Raw genomic sequence first — 21,476 nt, forward strand, 5'->3', positions numbered from 1 at the left:
GGAAGCTTATAGTTTTCGAGATATTCGCGTTTAAAGTTGAAAATTACCACTATAACAAATGAGTTACAAACTGTCAAATAATCAGTGTTACCAAACTAATATATCTTACAAAATAACAAAAAAATAAAAAGAAAAAAGGAAACATAATCGTTGATAAACAATAAAAAATATATGAAAAATTTAAGCGGCCTGAAGGCCGCCGACAAAAAAAGAAGCTCAACGCGAAAAAAATTTGATACACCCCGGTGTTGAACCGACCAGGGTTATTTTTTTGAAGAGCGGCCGAAGGCCGCCCACGTAAAAAGGAGTTCAACGCGAAAAAAATTTGATACACTCAGGTGTTTGACCGACCAAGATTATTTTTTTTGAAGCGCAGCTGAAGGCCGCCCACGCACAAAAGGAGTTCAACGCGAAAAAAATTTGATACACCCAGGTGTTTGACCGACCAGGATTATTTTTTTTGAAGCGCAGCCGAAGGCCGCCCACGCACAAAAGGAGTTCAACGTGAAAAAGATCTGATACACCTCGGTGTTTGACCGACCAGGTTTATTTTTTTTATAGGTTGTTGATTCTCGTATTTGGGGTATCGACCAGGGTTATTTTTTTAAAGCGCGGCCGAAGACCGCCTACGCAGAAAGGAGTACTACGCGAAAGTACTTCAGTCAGTCTAGCAGGGTTATTTTTTTAAAGCGCGGCCGGAGGCCACCAACGCAGTGTTTTTATTGTGTTTATTAAATATATATCACATATTATACATATACATATGTAAATGGAAAATGTGTTGACAGCTCAATTATAGCTTGAAAAACGTTGGAAAGTATTTTTATTTTTAATATAGAAAAAAAAAAAATCACGTGAAAATACAAACAAATAAAAATCGTTGAAAATCCTACATATTTGATGTTTAAGATCGCTCGTTTTCCTCATAATTGTAAACAATCTAACCTTTTCAACGATGAGTGTGCTAAGTGATTGCATCGGCTTTAGTATACCATTACACGATTTCGGACTTAAAAGGGGTATGGTTGGATAGAGCTTTTGGTCCAGATTAAGAGAGAGATTCCAGATTATATACATATATAATTATAGCCGCCGCAAACTTGCATTTAAAGTTGAAAATTTCGCAAATTTATTTCGCAAATTCTCGATTTATAGTAATTCTTTCTTTCATATTATGCACTTTTTATACACTTGCACTTCTCTACATTGTTTCTACATATTTACTATTCAGTAATTATTTAGATATTTATTCAAAATAAGCATTTTATACCCCTTTTCTTGATATATCATGATTTTTAACAGGCAAGGGTTATTTTTTTGAAGCGCGGCCAAAGGCCGCCAACGCAAAAAGGAGTTTGCTCGAACAAAACTTGACACACCTCGGTGTTGGCTCGGTCAGGGTAATTTTTTTTTTTTTTGAAGCGGGGCTAAAGGCCGCCAATGTAGAAGGAATTCGGACGCGGATGGACTAATGTTTACCCTGGTGTTGGATCGGCCAAGGTTATTTTTTTGAAATGCGGCCAAAAGCCGCCAACGCAAAAAGGGGTTTTACTCGAACAAAACTTGACACACCCCGGTGTTGGATCGGCCAGGTTTATTTTTTTGAAGCGCGGCCGAAGGCCGCCAACGCAGAAAGAAGTCGGACGCGAATGGTGTTGGATCGACCAAGGTTATTTGTTTGAAGCGCAAGAAGGAGTTTTGCTCGAAAAAAAACTTGGCACATCCCAGTGCTGGATCGTTGGATTTCAGAATATTCTGAAGGTGGTATTTGTTTCCTGCGTTTGAGTTTTTTATTTATTTTTATTGTTTTCAATCGTTTAGATATGATAACACTTATTATTTGACAACATGAAACACTTATGTTATTGTGCATGTTGTGAAATTTGTGTAAAAAATAAAATGCTTATTTTAAGCAAATATCGAGAAAATTAACATAAAAAATTATGTAGAAACATGTGTTATTAATACAAATTTTTGAAATTTTAATCGTGAATATTAAAAAAAATTAAATGTTAGCAACATTATTTTCAATATTCCTTCTTTGGAGAAGCTTCCCTATCCGTACATACCCCATTTATACCGAAATTCGTTTTTTTTATCCGACCGCCAAAGTTATCGGAATCGTGCCATTAAAAGTGATAATATTAGCTACATAAGTAAAATATTTCCAAAGTGGTTTTCTAAACATTTGTTCTTACGGTTGTTTGAAAGCCACGGTTTCAATAACTTCACAGTATTTTCGATAAACTTTGTTGTTTTATGTTTGCAAACAAAGATTAAAATAATCAGAATGAGTATCAGTACAAAAATTAGTTTAAGGGGTTATAATTTTGAAAAAAATCGATCGATAAATAGTTTCGGAGTAATGAGCGTATTTGTAAAGACGTCTCCAAGCGTTTGAAAGTAGGCGGAACCGTAACCCGGAATAGCAGCAAAACTTTAAATGCGTTTTTCTCGAAATGATGTTTTCAAAGTCGGTGAGAAATATTTCTCCGAAACGGCTTGACCGATTGACTTGAAATTTTCACAGGCTCTTCTTAGCTACTTTTGTCAGGTAATGATCGAAGGAATAAAGTTTCTGATAAAAATTTCGGTTTTTTAAGTCACTTTAAAGTGTAAATTTTCGTACACAAAAAGATTTTTGTCCATTCAATTTTGTCTACAATCAAAATTTTTACTATTTTTTCGATCCATTAGCTGTATTTATCTATCCTAAAACTAATCATTTTTTTATTTATGAGTTCTTAGAATACGTTAATTTCGCTAAATGTTCATATATTTGTTGTATATATTCAATAAAAAGCCTCTCCAGAAAAAAATTAATGAAAAAACACATTTTTTCGAACTTATAAGTGGATATAACCCCTTAATTTTTATCTGGTTACTAAGATTTGGATTTTGGGAAATAAGTTTTACCTTGCGGTAATGATGGTATCTGAAATAAATATCTGTTATCATTAAGGTTGGGAATATTTTTGTGTGAGCATTTGTGTTCATGAAATTATTATTTCATTTCACATTCACCAGACATCTATATATATATAATATATATATATCTGTCTAGTTTCAATGTTGCGTACCTCAAAAAAACTTCTTATCTACGTTATGATTGTTGTATGTACATAGTTTGGTTGGGTACCTGGTGGATTCAAATCGTTATATGTCGAGTTTGTGAGATTGACATTCAGAGAGATAGTGTAAAAAAGTTTTCTTATTCCTTTCGGGTTTGCGGCTGCTTCAAATATTGCTGTAGAGCATGTTCTCAAAATTTCTAACGCATATTCTCTAAATGGACGAACCCTAATTATGGTAGATGTTAATCTGTATATACTTTTTCTGAACACATTTAATAAGTCCTTAGTTCTTGTCATGTCTTATTTTGGCCATATCTGCTTCTCTATCTTGCCATCTGTTCTGGTATTACCTTTGCTTAAAATTGGTCTAGAGAGGCTCTTGGCTTGGCCAACTCGTCTGCTTTTCCGTTCTCAAAAATGTTCCTTTGACTGGAACCACCAATATGGGCAAGTGCTTTGTCAACGGAATTAATCTTCGGTTACGACAAAGCTACCAATGCCGCCTGGTTATCTGTGTACATGGTAGCTTTCTGAATTCTCCGGAACTATTCAGTAGAACTCCATAGGTTTATTCTTTGACTAGTACTTCCGATTGGGCAATGATAGCTGAGTTTAGTAGCCGCATAGAGAGAGATATCCTCGGTATATGCCCCCGTCGTTACTCAGCAGCTCTTTTTGAACACGTCGGTATTGATTGATATCAATAACTTTAAATAAAATGGAAACTAAGCCATACAAACGATGTGCTTTCTAGTAATTAAATCAACTAACCGATTGTTGACCTGTATAAAATAAAAGAATGAATATCAGTTCGGCGGACTTTAGGAATTGAAAGTCACATTAACGCGAGATGAGTGATACGAAAGCTATATTTCCGTTAATTTTTTATTTTAGAACTTTTACTGCGTCAAGAAAAAATTGTAAATAAAAACAAGTAAATAAGGGCTAAGTTCGGGTGCAACCGAACGTTTTATTCTCTTGCAACTTGAAAAAATCAAAGCTAGGGAAATACTTTAAGGTGTAAAACCAATCATAAAGAGTAAAGTCAGCCGGATGTTCGAAAATCATGATATTAGTTATATAAGGGCTAGGCCAAGTTTTCGCTCAAATTTATCTATTTTAAGCACAAAGATACACTGTTATGAGTAAAATACAAAGTGTAAACACAATGACTGCGACAGACTGCAGCAGCACGACAGTGAACTGAAAACGTCGTTGTTCATCGTACTACATGTACATTTTGAGAAGCAACAACAACACAATGGCCGGCATGTACACAAAACAACGCAGTTGTCCATTTTGTATGTACACAATTTCGTTGTGGCCATACTAATTCCTTTCACTTCAATCAAATTTTAATATTTTGTTCAAAATGAAATTATTTATGCAAAAAATAAGTAAATAGGTAAATATTTTTGCTTTAAATTATCAATTGTTATGATATAATAGATATAATAGAGCTATAATATAGCTATTTTATGCTTTTATTTGTAAAATAACGTCAAGTTTGTTAGAGCTGTGAATAGTTTTACATTTTACATATTAGTGGCATCACCACTCTACCTCCTCTTTCTATCTTCCATTCTACTGCCAACTCTACTGTCGTTGGCAAAAATAGGAGGACATTGAAGTTAGCGAGAACGACAACTGTCGGCCTGCAGTCGTGTAGTCGTGCAGCTGTCAAAATAACACTGCCCTTAAGAACGTGTGTATTTTAATATTTGACAGATGTAGTTTGCAGTCTGTCGCCGTCTATGTGTTCACCACAAGACTCTCCCATTTTCATTGAGATAACTCGCATATTGGCCGATATATGCGGTACAAGGTCACCCGGAAGTTCGAAAATCTTTATTTTAAGTACATGGGGGCTAAGGTAAGTATTGGTCCAATTCAACCTGTTTTTGACAAACAGACATACCTTTTAATAGAAGGATTATCCTTTAATTTCAGTTATATATATCACACATTGACCGGGGGTCTAAATATTCGGTACCTAGGGGCTTGAACCGTTTTTATTGGATTTAAACAATTTTTGGTCATAAGGTGTCACACTCTAAAGACATTATTCACGCAAAGTTTTATCCCGTTATATTAATTGCTTCTTGGTTTCTCTACGAGAAACTGAACGAATCAAGTGGAACTGTTTATTTTGAAGGTATTTTCAATTAATTATTCATTTCAATCGCGTCGAATTCCTTATTGCACGCAACCATCACAGCACTTAGCGTCATAAACCCCCAATTAGCTCGTAGCCTTAACTAGAAACAGCCCTGAGAGAGGACTGCCCTCGTAGCGTGGAAATTTTTGAAAGATTTTGACACAGTCCACTACACAACGCTTCTTGAGAACATCGAACAAAAGAGCTGAAAATTTTCCCTTGTCGGTTCCATGGCCACCTTATTTTCGAACAGGACGAAGAAGTCCAGACTGAACCTCAGCATTTCCGTCGATGATTTTAAAATTCCCACGATAAGCAACCTTAAAGCCATTGTCCCTAAAGTGCAGAGTCGAAACACTATTCTCAAGTCGCTAACCGGCAGCACTTGGGGGAAAAGGCAAAGAGACGTTGTTGGAAACAAACAAGGCAATCCGCCGGTCAGTTATCACATACGGCGCTCCCATATGGTCGCCTGGGTACAACAAGATGCAGATTAAGAAGCTACAGACCTGTCAGCGTACCGCACTCCGGACTACAACAAGATGTCTCCTGATGTCCCCCAAACAAACACTTACATAAAGGAGATTAACACTGGTCCGAACCCGTCGAATCAGCTCGATTCCTGGGCCTACCGTTATGTAATTTCGATGACAACTAACATCTCTCCTCCAAACAAAATTTATATGATCTTAGATTACAACAACAACAGTTTACAGCGATAACAGCGAGGACACCACGGTATAGTACCGACCAGGATAAAAAATGCCTATAAAGCAAAAGAGTCCTTGTGTGAACACAGTCTGGGAACACTTTTTAGAAAGTGGGAACACAAAATCTTTTTCATCTACTTATTTCTATATAATTTTTCCAATATTTTGAAGAGTGAGAATGAATGTATGTCAACAAAAAGAGCAATTTTGCGACATATGGATGTATACAAATGTTCTTGATTACGAAAATAATTATTTTTGCTTATCGTTTAATTATTCTCTCAACAATGCAAGCAAATAAAATATATTTGCACATACATACATACTTATCTGTACAAACATATTTAAATACATAAATATGTACGTAAGTATGTGCATGTGTATTCTACAACGTTTGTCATTGATAAAGGCAATGTTTTTCTGATCTTTTGATCATAGTATTTAGAAGTGCTGCGGTACCAAAATGGTGAAGGTGTGGTATATGGATAATAAAGAAAATGACCAACGTTTGGAGCATCATAAAAGCCCACCCGAATATTTGTCACTAGAAGATCTTCACCAGAAAACAGGCGTAGAACACTTCACTGTGAGTATTTTGTAAACATTCATATCATATGGCGAAGTTATTTAAATTGTATGGTTTTTACGTATTGTACGATAGTTATCGATACTTGTCCAACACGTTTGACGATTAGTGAGGATGTTAAAATTTGTTAATACAACTAATGTGTACATTGCAAGTAGCACGCATATGAGAAAACAATAAAATATGGATTAGTCAGGTACTTCAAAATATTCGGAAATATAACAATTAGTTTTGTACACATATGTACATATAACACTTATCATGGACTGACTACGTTCATATGAGGACTTTTTTGTCGCCCAAACCGTAATCGAGGGGACGATGAGGAAAAACGATGAGACCGTGTCACTCGTGTATGTGTCGCACGCTTTATGTTCTTGTTCATAACAGTTGGCTACCACACAATTCACAACATTTCTTTTAATTTGAAATTCTTTATATGATTGAAATGGCTTCAAATTAATACATTATGTTCGAAAATTTGAATTTTTTTATCTTTTTTCTTTTAATATGCAGATACATATGTATATAAACATTTATAATCAGGGGTGTTGTGGAATCCAAGACAGAATTGCTTAGCTGTCAGAATTGCAAACCAATTCTGATTATCAATGGTGCCACAGAATCTGATTGGATTTTCGTCTTTTCGAACATACGCAAAACCAATATTCGAACCAGCTGTTTCCTAAGATGACACAACTTGCAAATTAATACATTTGGAAGCAATCCTATTCAAGTTTTTAATGAGTTCCGAATTAAAAAAAGATTTTAAGAAATAATATTTATCGAATGAATAAAGACGTATTTGGGTGTTAAGTTACGTTTATTACGTTTTGTAAATCTTCTTTAAGGGGAGAGCCTGCTTTAGAAGCTTCAATTGTTTTTGCTAAATCTCTTTAAAAATTATCTGAGAAAATGTCCCTAAAGTTATAGATGGGAATTCGAAATATTGTCGAAGCTAGAAGGGAAATAGTGACCGACCGTCTGGCAGATACATATATGAAAACTTTGACTCGGTTTTTCATTTTAACGATTTTTCTTAATTGGCGGGCAGGATTGAAAAAAACTAAACGTATGGAATTGGGGCAAAGTTTATCACGGGTGTTGTGGAATCTGATAGTTGTCGGGATCAGAATTGAAACCGATAAAAAAAAGCAGTAGGTGTCATGAATTCAGACATTATTGGTTTGATATTCGAAACAGAATTTGTATCGGTTTTGGATATGACAGAAACCAATTTTATCGGTTTTGCTGTCAGAAACAAAGCAAGAATATAGTCGCACACAGATTTGAAATGTGAGTTAAGAAATCGAGTTATTTTATTGTTACGAATTGATTTATCTTTATTTCTATAGGTTAAAGTACGAAATGTCTTAATTATTGAGTTTTGGAAAAAATGCGGATATTTAAGTGGGGGAGCCGCTTTAGAGGCTTGATGTTTTTTTTTTTGGGAGGGAAAGAAATAATTGATTAAAGCGAAATTTCGAGGGTTTATAGTTATATATTTAAACATCACCCGAACATTTTTTGTATACGAATTCTTTGATATTGTGCCTTAGGGAAGCAATTGCCCGATGCATCTCGCGTGTGCATTTGTCGGACGGCGGAAAGTATGCAGGTCGCAATTTCTGTCGGAAACAAAAAATTTAAAGAGATTCATATTTGTTAATAACTTATGTTCAAGTTAAACTAGGAAAATTTCAAAAAATAAAATTCTAAATTTTTTAAAAAGTGGTTTTTGACCAAAAAAATGTTAGTTTATGTTGCTTAAACATATGTTAAGTTTGAACATTTTTTTCAAAATTGAATTTTCTTAATTTTTTAGTTTAAATAGAAGATAATTTAATGCCAAAGATAATAAACTTTGCCCCATTTCCACACGTTTAATTTTTTTCAATCCTGGCCGCCAATTAAGAAAAATCGTAAAAATGAAAACCCGAGTCAAAGTTTTCGCTTTCTGCCCAAGCGCTCATATATCGCTCGGTCACTATTTCCCTTCTAGCTTCGACAATATTTCGAATTCCCATCTATAAATGTTATCTCTTAAAATCTTTCCTTAATTCGGAACTCATTAAAAACTTTAATAGGACTGCCTCCAAATGTATTCATTTGCAAGTTTTGTCACATTAGTAAACATCTGTTTCGAATATTGATTTTGCGTATGTTCGAAAAGACGAAAATCCGATCAGATACTGTGACACCATTGATAATCAGAATTGGTTTGCAATTCTGACAGCTAAGCAATTCTGTCTTGGATTCCACAACACCCCTGAATATTGGAACGGATTTTTCGATAAATCGTTTACCTTGTAACTCACTCTTGAGTTCGATCACTGGATTGTTAAATAAAAGGACAACAGTTTAATGGCTTTACACTTATCTTTATTTCTAATTCTAACTACTTAACGCTTTACTATTCATTATTCAACTACAACTTCTTACTCATATTTCATTTGCTCCTTCCAATGCAGGCAGGGATAAAGGTATGCCCAACTTATTCCAGTGTGAACGCGCCTCAAAATTAGCGTTTTAATAACATTTTCCATTATGGCCAGATCGAACAAAATAATTACTTTTGGGCACTTATATTAAGAGAATCAACATTTCTAACGATTAAAAATTACTATATAGAGATCATTTAATATATGGAGCAACTATTTAAATTGTTTTATGGTATGTTAAAAAAAAATTGGCTTATGTCCTTACAATACTCAATAAAAGAATTTAAGCTTGTTAGCTCTTAATCAATAACTATTTTTAATAATTTTCCGTAAAAAATTAATACTACGATGCTTCACATCATAAAACGTTTCATCAAATACATTTAAATTTCACAAATTTATTTATTTTTCATTGTTATACATATTTTATTAGTGGTCTTGAACGATGTACAAATCCCACTGTTTACATATTTTTATTGGAAATATTTCTTTCTAGCCATTCCTCGTTTCCAATTGCTAAACGTCAAAACCTCCTGAACTTTGACAGTTGATCGAGTTCAGGAGGTTTTGTCGTTTAACAATTGCTCTCTTTCAATGAAAGATGATTTGCGGATCTCTTTATCTGTGACGGACTCTAACTAGAACTGTGTCAGCTACACAATGTGGTAGCCCTTATATAGTAGATATTTAAAAAAAACTTCGCCAGCCAAAGTCTGGTTGATTCTGGCAATTTATCGTCCATTCGTTTGATCGTCCCGATTTGCGGTACCAATTATATAGCATTTATTTCTCTTACATGGTCTCTACCCAGTTTTCGACACATCTCTTGAATTAAAGCTATTTTGGCATTCTTTTCTTGATCACGAATCAACGAATCTCATTTCGCTACTGGTTCAGCCTCTTGATTAGGATCTGGCAACTTGCTGAAATGCTTTTTGACTACCGAAAATGCCTGTTGTTCATTTTATTGGTGGGAAATGGACTATCCACATCCACGCCAATTCGCTCAAATGGCGCATCCTAATTGAACTACTTTATATGCCCATGACGCCTGGATCCTTTAGCTCCAATGCACTCATCACATTTGGTAATCCTTTTCAAAACCTGCTCAACTTTCGCTTTAAATTCTCTAAGGTTTTTGTGCGTTGACAACCGTGTTTCTGACTACGAGGACAATTGAGATTGTTGTTGCGATTTCAGCCAAAAACCTGGTCATATCTATAACTTTGGATCAGCATTGAGTCTTTTCCTTTTTATATTTTCGTTGTTTCTTCATCTAATTCCAATTGAAAAGCATAACCGGGATTGTAATTCGGCTTTTATTCTAATAGTTGCCAAACCACGTTGCTCCAGCTTCTTTTTCAATTGTGGAATCTTTAGATCGTTAAATTTACCTATTTTCGAATAATTACCTCCATGGGAATTTGTTTGACAATTCCACTTGAGCCAGTAATTGTAACGGATTTCTCGATAAATCGCTGAATGGATGGGTGTTTAGTGCTGAATTTCGCATATTTGTTTACTGTTATTATACTTGTACATGTTTGCTGTTTAATCCGGTAATATAATTTGTGCTTATGAGATTTTATACAGTTAAAAAGGCCGAAAAAAGCGATTTTTTTCTAAGAAAAGTTTTAAAATTTTTTTACCCAATTTTTTTTTTAACATATTTTGGTGTCTTTTAACTGTATTTTAGGACTTAGTATTAGTAAAAATATTTATTTGGAAAGGAACTATAGCGGATCTCGGGGACCTCCTTAAAAAAAACGTATTGCGGTGATCACTATATCTCTGAACTGGATACTCTGAAATTGAAAAACCAAACAGATTTCGTTAAAAAACAATTTTTTACCAAAATTTCGGCCTTAAATTGTTTATTAAAAAATAGTTATCGGTGAGAAAAAATCTTCGATTAATTACTAAAAAATATATTTAAGAAGCTCGTGTTAAAATTTTAGACTAATCGTTTTAGCCGTTTTCAAAAAACGCGTTGAATATTTGGTCTTGTACATACAAGTACTCTGTAACGCCTTATCAAATTTGCGTGTAACTTGGAAAATATTGACCGGAACGATATTCATTTTTTTATTTTCTGTGTGTGTTCTTAAATACATGTACATTAAAAAAATCAGTGTTAAATATAAAAAAAAAAAACAAAGTAGAAAAAACATCAAAATACCACACGAGATGAATTTGGCGAAATTCACAATTTTTATAAAGATGCTACTCCGATTTTTTTAAATATATTTAAACCGGCACTGCGCTGCCTGTGCGAGTTCGTATGAAAATGAAAATGAACACATACAGGTTTGTAGCTCTGCAGCCAATGCAAACCACTTAATGCATATTACTCTGTACTCGAGTTTACTGTAACTAGAACTGTGACTGCTGCACAATTCCTCAGTCCTTATATAGTTTGTTTCTTACCAAAACATTGCAACTCGCACAACCTAGCAATTTCGCTTTAACAATTTATCATTCTATTTTTTCTGGTATTCGTCAGCTGTTTCAGCCTCTTGGTCAGGAATTGGGTATACCTCTGTTCATTAGCTCAAATATTCCATGACTTCCAAAACATCTTAGTTTCCCAATTTACTGTTATAGTTCAATAAACTTATTTCATGAGCATTTCTTTTATGATTTTCCAGTTGCCATTTTTTTTAAGAACCAGCAGTACAAATTAAATTTGCTGCTTTGAAGTCTATTTGTTTCTGACTATAACTTAGAATATTATCCGAAAATTTATCCAGTTAATTGCGGAGAAAATCAAACTTTTTTTTATACGCTTCTTAATTGACTCTGCTTGTTTAAAGCCTAATCATAAACAGTGGCGTAGCTACAACTTCGGGCGCCCGGGGCCAAGGCTATTCTGCCGCCCCCCTTTATCCACCTACTACCTACAAGTTTCATTAGGTAGTTCGAACAATAATGAATTTTTACAAAATATCTTCGATATAAAGTATATAAAATTTAGGAACTAGAAGTCACGCAAATTCCGAAGTTCCAAAATTCTCACAATATGGTTTTTGAGGAAATTCATAGTAAATTTACAAGACATCTTATTAAAAGCCATAGAAAAAACCCATTTTTTATTTATTATACATTTCTTCAATGGGACTGGAAGCCTACAAGACGTTAACGACAGCTTTAAGAATACTACTCACTATACCTGTATCAGTTGCATCTTGTGAAAGTTCTTTTAGCAAACTTAAATTGATCAAATCTTACTTGAGATCGACCATGAGTCAGAGTGGACTGTCCAATCTTGCGATTCTCTCAATAGAATGTGAAACTGCTTCAACTTTAAATTACAATGATATGATATGTGATTTTGCAGCGATCAAAGCTAGAAAAGTGCATCTTTAAGTTCTATCAATATTTTTAAGAAAGATACATATAAGCCAAAAGATACATATAAGACCAATTCAAAGACTGAAGAGTAGTCGAGTAAAAATTTATATTTTTCATTGTTATTCAGATTATTACATTGTGAGTGTACAACACTTTATCTTTTATAAGAAACTTTGTAAAAAAAATTGTTGAAGTATTTTTCTGAATATTAAAAACAGCGAAGATCGTTTTGCCGCCCCCAAGACGTTGCGCCCGGGGCGACGGCCCCCTTCGCCCCCCTAGCTACGCCACTGATCATAAATAATAAATAAATAATATATTTAAAACTAAACAAGCTCGAGCTTGTGCTTGAATCCTTTTGCTAAAACGTTCCTCTTAAGAACGTTGCTAGATCTCTTTTTTTTCAAGCGTGTTTGATTACAATATTGTAGTAAGGCATTAGCTGATGGATTTGGATGTTCCCGTAGTTTAATTTCATATTTCTTTCTGCTGTCCTCTAATTCTTTCTTCACCATATCAATACCAAGATCTTTGTGAATGTTTTTATTTCCAATGTAGCATGGTGAACTCGTTATCACTCCAAGGATTTTTGACAGAGACCTCAGTTTAAATTTCCTGTTCTTATTTTCATTGTAGTTATTTTCCTGGATGTACATATGTATTCTCCGCGTGAGCCTTTTGCCTAAGATTTTATTCATTTTAATCAGTTTAAAAATTGTGTCTTAGTGAAAATGTGTCATGCTTACACTTTTATTCGTTTACATTTATCCTTCAATTAGCTAACCATTCTTCGGGAAAAGCTAAAAGCTCCTCCAGTACCATTGACGCTCTGATAGGACATTTATTATGACATTATTTATTAGCCCTAGTAAGGCAATAACCTTCCCGGAGTTTATCGAAGGCATGAAAATGGGTGACTAACATCTCGTAAAAACAAGGTTACAAGAAAGTGAAAAATACTTTGAGCTTATGATGAAAACTCCCGAAACTAAACGAGGCAAGCCACAATTTGGAATAAGTCAAAATATAATTAAGGAGTAATAACAATTAAATATACCTGGTGAAAAAAATATTTTCAATCAAAAAAATTACTATATACAAGTATTTGTGACAGGTTAGTTTACACCAAATTTTGTAAAAAAAAATGTTAAAGATAAAAATAATAAACCAAAAACTGGGATATATTAATTTTCCACATAAATTTTGAGATTATTTGAAAAAGGTGTTGAAACAAAAGTTGTAGCTTTTTTCATTACCTATAACTTTGCCTAATAACTTCTATAAAACTCATTATTCCATCAGAAATCAAGATAAACTTAAAAGAAGAGCTTGAGTTGCCTCGCGAATGTAGAGTGCCCCATGAGCAATTTCGTTCTGGATACTGTAGCACGGTAAACTCCTTATGAAACAAACTCTGTTATATGAAATTTCTTTTAATCCGACACCGTAGAAACAGCATGTTTCCTGGGGTTCCGTTAGATGACTTCAATATCAATTAACGTGCGCCTTGCCAACCAAACAGGGTCTGGCTTCGGATGATTTATAGTTGGCATAATTCAAAATAGCATGGTCGAAAGATTTGAAGATCACTATCAGTTTAATACATCATATATTCTTATCTTGCTTTAAATCTTTGAATTTGTCATAATACTTGTAATAAATAATAATAACTTGATACTGGAAATACAATAATAATGGTAGGAAACAAATAATTTTTTATTAAAAAAAAATGAATAACCGATGGTTTGTTTTTACTAAAACTGTTTGGGGATTGTTAAAGTTATCAACCGATAGTCAAAACATTGTTATTTTTCTACGGAACATTTGGCCTTAAGTGAATAATCCAAATTATAAGATGCCGCAAGTTGTCGCGACAGGTCGAGCACTGGAGTTGATGACATACAAGTATGTTCGAAAGTAAACAACTATCTTTTTCGAACTTTTCGAAGAAAAGAGGCGACTCTTAGTGAACCTCCTGTTACATGATATCAATGACAATAATATTTACTATTTAAGTAGTAGGTATATTCACTTTAAATTATCGAAATTTATTATTAGAATGTTTATTGTAAAGGATAGTTTTAATTAACTTATAATGCTTATTTACGAATTATTGAATTTCTTTCAGATAAATGCGGACAGTTATGAAGACGATGAATTGCTGACTGCTATTCGTAAGGAACGGAATTACTCATATGAAGATGAAGTAAGTATAAATTGAATTTAGCAATATACATATATGTATGTTATTTATAGTTTTATCTAAAAGTCTCATCAGTCCTGCTCTTTTTGACATATCTGTTGTTGTTGTTGTGGTGACAGAAAACATTGCTCATTTAATTTCGATGAATTGTGCCGATTTGGCATTTGATATAAAAATGTTTGAATAGGGGCACGGTGAAAATAGATATTTGAATGTATGTATATATCTTTTAACTATTAAGCGTATGTTACACAGATTCAGGAACCAATATTAAATTTTTTTTCACTCTTGTTCCATTATATTTTGTGTTTCATTCACGCCATTGTAAATTTTCGAAAATGTTGTTACGTTATTTTGTATTTTAGGTGACGATATATATCTTAATTTGAATTTTATTTATACCACTTTGTATACTTTCGATTAGCGGAATATTGTGGGCATACCAATTGTCTGATTTCGCTCAACTATAATACCAATATAGTGCCAAGAAACACGCTTACCAAGTTCTTAGATATCTTAATTTTTAGTTAAGTTGGCGCTTGCACAGACGGACGGACAGACAGTCACCCGGTATTCAACTCCACTTGTTATATACGTATATAGTAAAAGCTCTAGTAGCTTTTTATTTATATTAGCGCTACCAAAAATAAATTCATTATTTTTTCATTAAATTGAAGGTTTTATTTGATTGATACGAAGCATGAACCGATTTAAGTAAACTATGCATTGTTTTGTTTGATAACTTGTTGGCATTTTGATCGTATAAGTTTCTTTCGAGCCACTATCGATGGGTGACAGCCTGGTTCTGGGGCGGTTATAGATGCTTCCCTGACAATCCAACACATATCAAAACCATCTTTATCGGCAATCTTGCCTTGAAAACCCGCCGGCTTGCCCCATTTCGACCACGATCGTTTTCGCATAACGTTGTCATAAGGGACTAATTTTGCTGATGAACCCTTTAGCTTGTAAAATGGTTACTGGCGTTAAAAAATTAATCGCTTATGACAAAATAACACTAGTAACCATCAGCTGGTAAAATGGTTCATCAGGAATTCGCAGTTGGAACTCGAAATCAGATTATTAAAGCCATCTAGAAAAATAATGAGTTTATTTTCATTAAATCTTATACATATATTGTACATATGTATGGTATATATAATTTTTTTATCTATCCCCGTTATTTTTGAGTGTTACATTGCTAAATATTGTTGCGAGAGTATAATTATTTAACAAATTATTGTAAAAAAACACATACCCTGTTTCTAAAACTATTCTTATAAATTAAATGAAAAATATGGTTTAAATTTAATTTCTGCTGATTTCAATAATAATATGAAAATTGATTCAAGTGAGCACGCATCTTAACTGTAAGCTAATACGGTATTGTAACGGATTTTTCGATTAACCATCTACCTTGAAATTCAATTTAGAGGTCGATCACTGGATTGTTTAAAGTTAAAAGAAGTCACAATTTAGTGGATATACACTTATTTTATTTATTTATAATTCCAACAAATTAGAACTGTGTCTGCTGTACAATCCAGCAGTCCTTATATAATATATTGTTAACAAAACTTCGCCAATGGCAATCCACAGCTAGCCCAATAATACCTTTGCTTTAATTTTTCCATTTGGACCGTTGTGCAATTCGCTGAGAACTTCAGGAATTCTAACCATCGAATAGTTCAAAAAAGTGCTCGTGAGTTTTGTCCGTCTTCCCTTTTCTATACTTGATACAAGCAGCCGCACACCAACTTTAAACTGCTCCGTTCTGCCCAATATTCTTTTGAGACTGAACTTTCTGCAGCGAATTCTTCACTCATTGTAAATTTGTTCGACTCCACCATTACTCCTTGCGCTCCGCATGCGCTTTTAACGCAGCCAAAAATGTGTCTATGTTCATAACCTCTGATGCACTTTGAGTCTCTCCGTTTCCTTCAATCTTCGTTGTCACTTGCTCGAATTCCAATTGAAAGATATATTCCTCAAAATTAGTGTTTTTGCTTTTATGGTCTCTCGCAACCCTAATTATAATTCAGTTTTTAATCCATTTATCGCTAAGCCGCGTTTCTTCAGCTCCTTTTTCAGTTGTGAAATCCTTTGATCATTGACCTTACTCATTTTTAAACAATTCTTTCTTTAGGAATTTGTTTGCCAATCCCTCTTCAGAAACCAATTGTATCAAAAACAATAAAATCATTATTGACGTCAGAGGAAGAAACAAAACCATCCCCAGAACCTTTTGCTATCAAAATGTTTTCTGGTCTCTGTTTGTATTAGCTTCTTTATTCGAATAATCTGCTTATTCATTAAAACTGATGAATATTTTATTCAAAAGGAATCACATTCTTTTAATAAGTACTTTAAAATTAATAAAAGGAAATTTTTGTTAATATATATTTTTTTTAATTGTACACAGATAACTTGCTCTAAATCGTGCTTACCAGACTTTGAAAATAAGCTGAAGTCGTTCTACACCGAGCATTTACATACGGATGAAGAAATTCGACTGGTTTTGGATGGTTCTGGATATTTCGATGTCAGAGAGTAAGTACACAGCATAATTCACATTGCACTTCCAAAAGAAAATGCAAGACAAACATTATTATTATTATTATTATTCAGATTTCTGGGAATATTTGAAGACATTTGGATTTATTTCCACTAAAAACAGCCACTGCCAGTTTTTCGTCATAAAATCGTCCCTTGATTCCACTTACTCTAACTGTCTGCCAAAACTCCCGGCGCTTTTTCAGTACTCTTTCGCGAAAGCATAATGCACTTGCCTTTTGGCTCTTTTTTAATTTTCTTAAAATCACCCACTTTGTAAAAAATTACGAGTTTCCCGTTGTTCTAGTATTTTTGGCCGCACTGGACGGGCCGAAATACAAAAACAGCTGTATGTTTGTTATTTTTTTTATTACTCTTTGAAAGAAAAAAAGTGTTTTTCCAACAATTCGACCGATTTCAGTGTATGTTTTCCTTTCTTCGAAAAGTTTAATCATTATTTCCCTTTCAAACGAGTTTTTATTTTAGGCGAGATTCGATATTTTAAATTTAATAAGAAACTGAATTGAAAAAAATATTTTGATTTTCCTTTCTTTTACGAAAGCAAGTAAAATTATAACTTTCTAACATCTTTACATTTGCTTAGAGATTCCGCGTCGGTGCTAACGCTAAGCGCTGAAAAACCAGCCGCCAGTGCATTTATTTAGGTACGCCAGTGAGGCGTAAAGTAAATCAAATTAATACAAAGGAAATTATATGCAAAACGAGTTACTTTATTAACAATACTTACATCCATTTGTACCACCGTTAAACATCTCGCGTCAAGAAATTTTTCTGAAAAATTTTCTAGTTGCACCTATAACGGAAATTGCCTATGAGCTTGTGGGTAAATAACGAGTTTTCCCAAAAAAAGGTGCGAATTACGGTGGGCCGGTGGGTAACGACAGGTAACCCACATACAAGGGGTAAAATCGGGTCAAAACTTCTCTTAGCCCCATATACCTTATATAAGGATTTTCGAACGTCACGTTGACTTTTTTCGGAGTCTCATATACTCAATACAAAGAAGTATTTGTTCGAATTACAAAAAAAAAAAATATTCAAAAACTAGCTATGGGGTAATAATAGAAGACATGCTCTTTACTATATTAGATAAAGTATGTATGTATGTGTTATATATGTACATACCTATGATTATATACTGTAGGTCCATTGACATTTTTTATTTTTATTTTTTAGTGCAAAAGATGATTGGATTCGTATCGCTGTTAGTAAGGGAGACTTAATAATCATACCAGCCGGCATATATCATCGATTTACCTTGGACATAGAGGTAATAACAACTTTTATAAAATATAATTTAAATTTTTTCTTTTTTAATCTCTTTAGAACTATCTTAGAAAATAGATCAAGCTTTTTATGAAGAGAATAATTATTACAGTTTGCAAATTTCAGCAAAGTGATTACGGCAAAAGATATTACTGTAACATTGTATTACTATTTTGTTCCTAATATATATTATTTTGAAATGTATTGAAAAGTAAAACGTTTTCAAAAAGATGTAATTTGAACTATGTATATATGTACATATCTGCATTCTATACGGGTATACCATATAATCAACTGCCACAGTATTTGCGTTCTTGTTTCATGACAATAACCAAGGTTAAGGTTCAAGTTGGTTTTCATCGAAATCATCTAACGGTAAGGGCAGGAAATGTGCTCTTTCGACGGAGTCGGGACCATAGGGAGAGGGGTGTTAGGTGAGAAGCGGCATGCAAAGAGGTAGTTAGAGTAATTCGGGGACTCATTAAAGGATGGACATACAATTTGGTATGTCGGTGTCGATTCTGGATAAGAGGGATATTAATTTACTACAGTATACAGATCAAAGTTGCGCAAGGGTCACTTTAGATTCTCGGCGCAACTTGAGCTTTTCGTCTGCTATTTATGTAGTTGAAATTGCACGATTGCAGTATTTTGACACTTCTGAAGCTTCTTCGATCGTTGTTTCACTACATCTAGGCAACTGCATCAATGCAGCGTAGTTGATGCCCGGCCGGCCGATTGCCTTGTATTTGGCCAACAATGTTTCTTTGTATTTCTCCCAGGTGCTACCGGCCAGTGACTTAAGGATGAAGGTGAATGACTTGAGGACTGTGAATTTAGTGGCAGTCAGATAGTTCATGGCTTACCTCTTCAGCCCTGGAGAGAGCGTAGCTTATAGTTGTCCTCTTACAGGGTAATGATTGGGATTGGGCACAGGATGTGCTTGACTCAGGTAGTGAGTGAACAAACGGAGTAACAACAATGTCTTCACTACTGGGGAAATAATAATTACGTTTCAGTAGATGGATCAGTTTTCCAACTATCCGGGGTATTTGAAGAGTAGTCAGCGACAGGTTGAAGACCTTGGTTAGGTAACTTACCACCGTCAAGCCTAGATTCTATAGCATCAACATTTTAATTCTTTCTGGTTCGAAGATTAGATTAGGTTATGATATTTATCAGACCACTCCTAATGATTATAATATTAAGCGATCTATTACTGTTGCTCATTATTCTGGAGAAAGCTTTGTCATTCATTGGTCAGAGTGTCAAATCATCTGTCTGTTCGGTCGTTTGACAAGCATGAATGCCAAAGATCGTGGTGCGCGTTAAAGTCACCTAGTACCAAACGGTTCTCACCACGAAGTAGTGCACCTATGTTTCGGCGATATCTTGTTGGGCAACATGTAACGGGGGATGTATATATTGAATATAACTATACGATATAGCTATTGGTGAGACGGCACTGTGTTCTATTACACTCCGCCATTATCTGTCGCGATCTACGTATAACGTTGGCAAAAATCTAATGATCTGAGCGGCTATTTAATCCTGGACCGATCATATCGATTCCCTGCCCATAAATGCAACTATCTTCTCGATCTTACTCTGGAGCTCGTTGTAGTTAAATTGTAGATCTTGGGAGTGAGGAAGTCAAATGTAGGTCGTGGTTGTTGCAACTGTAGAAATCGCAGGGGCGGTTGTTGCACTGTGGTGTTGTTGGTCGACGCGTCTGAAGGTTTTACAACGTAAGACAACCTAACCCAAACTCTTAAGGCCTGAGCAGGTCTTAGTATGGCTCCATATATTACATGTATGGCCGCTAGCAGAAGTGGAGTTAGGATGGAGCCTTTTAGCGCAAACGCAACAAAAAATTTCTTGGAGACGGAGTTGGATTCAATGTCAGCACGGATCAGGAGGATGCAGGTATTGGAAAATCAACGGTTATTTTTTAAGCCGAACAAACTAATACCGCCTTACAAAAAAGAGTTATAAGCAAAAAATAATAATAATCTGGGTATTTGTGCCGTGCATTTTGGAGTATTACTTTTTTTTATTTGTTTTTGTTCCTTTGCAGAGTACGTATAGATATGGTAACACTTATTACTTGTTAGAATGCAATATTTTGTAAATATTTCGAATTTAATTACGATTTAAAACTTTTTTTACGATAGTTTATAGAGGAGAATCAAATATCGTAAAAATTATAAGTTTCTTTAAGTTTAAGTATATATATATTCTTAATATGGAGAGCCTCCTCTATCTGCCTATTTTCAATTTAGGGATGCTTTTTAAAATTTACCCAAAAAAAAGCAATAACATCAAACTAACATTTGAATATATGTTACTTATTACTTTTTGCAGAACTATATCAAGGCAAAACGATATTTTGTGGGTGAACCTATTTGGCTACCTTACAATCGACCATCTGATAATATGGAGTGTCGTCAAAAATATTTAAGTCATCAAGCAAACGGATTTTTACCAATTACTAATTCTAATTAAATTGTTACATCACTATGTTTATATTAAATCAAATAAATCTTCTTTTCGGATAGACCTTCGGGCAGTTAGCTTGTGTACTTACTTATTACCAGCTAGATTGGTGACCTTTGACGAAACCTAAGGCAAGTATTTAATTTTTTTCAAAAACGAACAACACAATCACCATCACCACGTAGATTGCAAGACGACCAGCCAATTTACTATCATAGTCACATTGCTTATGCTAAATCGCACAACCGCACTCCACACCCTAGTTAGAATTTGGTTGAAACTAACGCCTATGTCACATCCCATTTAGCAGCATACCACTTTCACCAACGATTACCGCCACAAGCGGTGCCGGCCACACCATTGGTAACCATCCCACCGACACCTCATCGCCACCAATCAGCATTGAATCCGCTAACATCGAGGTAATAATCATGCACTCATCTTTCATATGCCGAATACGACTGAATTTTGGTTGAAGTTTTGAAATTCGGTATTTTGGTATTAAGGGTATCAACTCTGTGTCAGTGCAGTTAACTCAAATATCAAAAAATTTTAACTGCCAACAAGCAGTTGTATTTAACATTAATGAACTTAATAAGGAAAAGTATTAATAAAAA

At 34.3% G+C, this 21,476-nt stretch overlaps 1 protein-coding gene across 1 annotated transcript; it reads left to right on the forward strand.

The window, feature by feature from the left end:
• The first annotated feature begins 6,324 nt into the window (after positions 1 to 6,324).
• LOC126763465 (acireductone dioxygenase) lies at positions 6,325 to 20,932 on the forward strand. The gene is made up of 5 exons (XM_050481001.1): positions 6,325 to 6,528; positions 14,449 to 14,526; positions 16,946 to 17,073; positions 18,274 to 18,367; positions 20,728 to 20,932. The coding sequence occupies exons 1-5, from the start codon at positions 6,406 to 6,408 to the stop codon at positions 20,866 to 20,868; spliced, it is 564 nt and encodes a 187-aa protein (XP_050336958.1). The 5' UTR covers positions 6,325 to 6,405; the 3' UTR covers positions 20,869 to 20,932.
• The last annotated feature ends 544 nt before the right edge of the window (positions 20,933 to 21,476 follow it).

The sequence above is a fragment of the Bactrocera neohumeralis genome, chromosome 6, assembly GCF_024586455.1.
Source record: "Bactrocera neohumeralis isolate Rockhampton chromosome 6, APGP_CSIRO_Bneo_wtdbg2-racon-allhic-juicebox.fasta_v2, whole genome shotgun sequence".
Taxonomy (NCBI): domain Eukaryota; kingdom Metazoa; phylum Arthropoda; class Insecta; order Diptera; family Tephritidae; genus Bactrocera; species Bactrocera neohumeralis.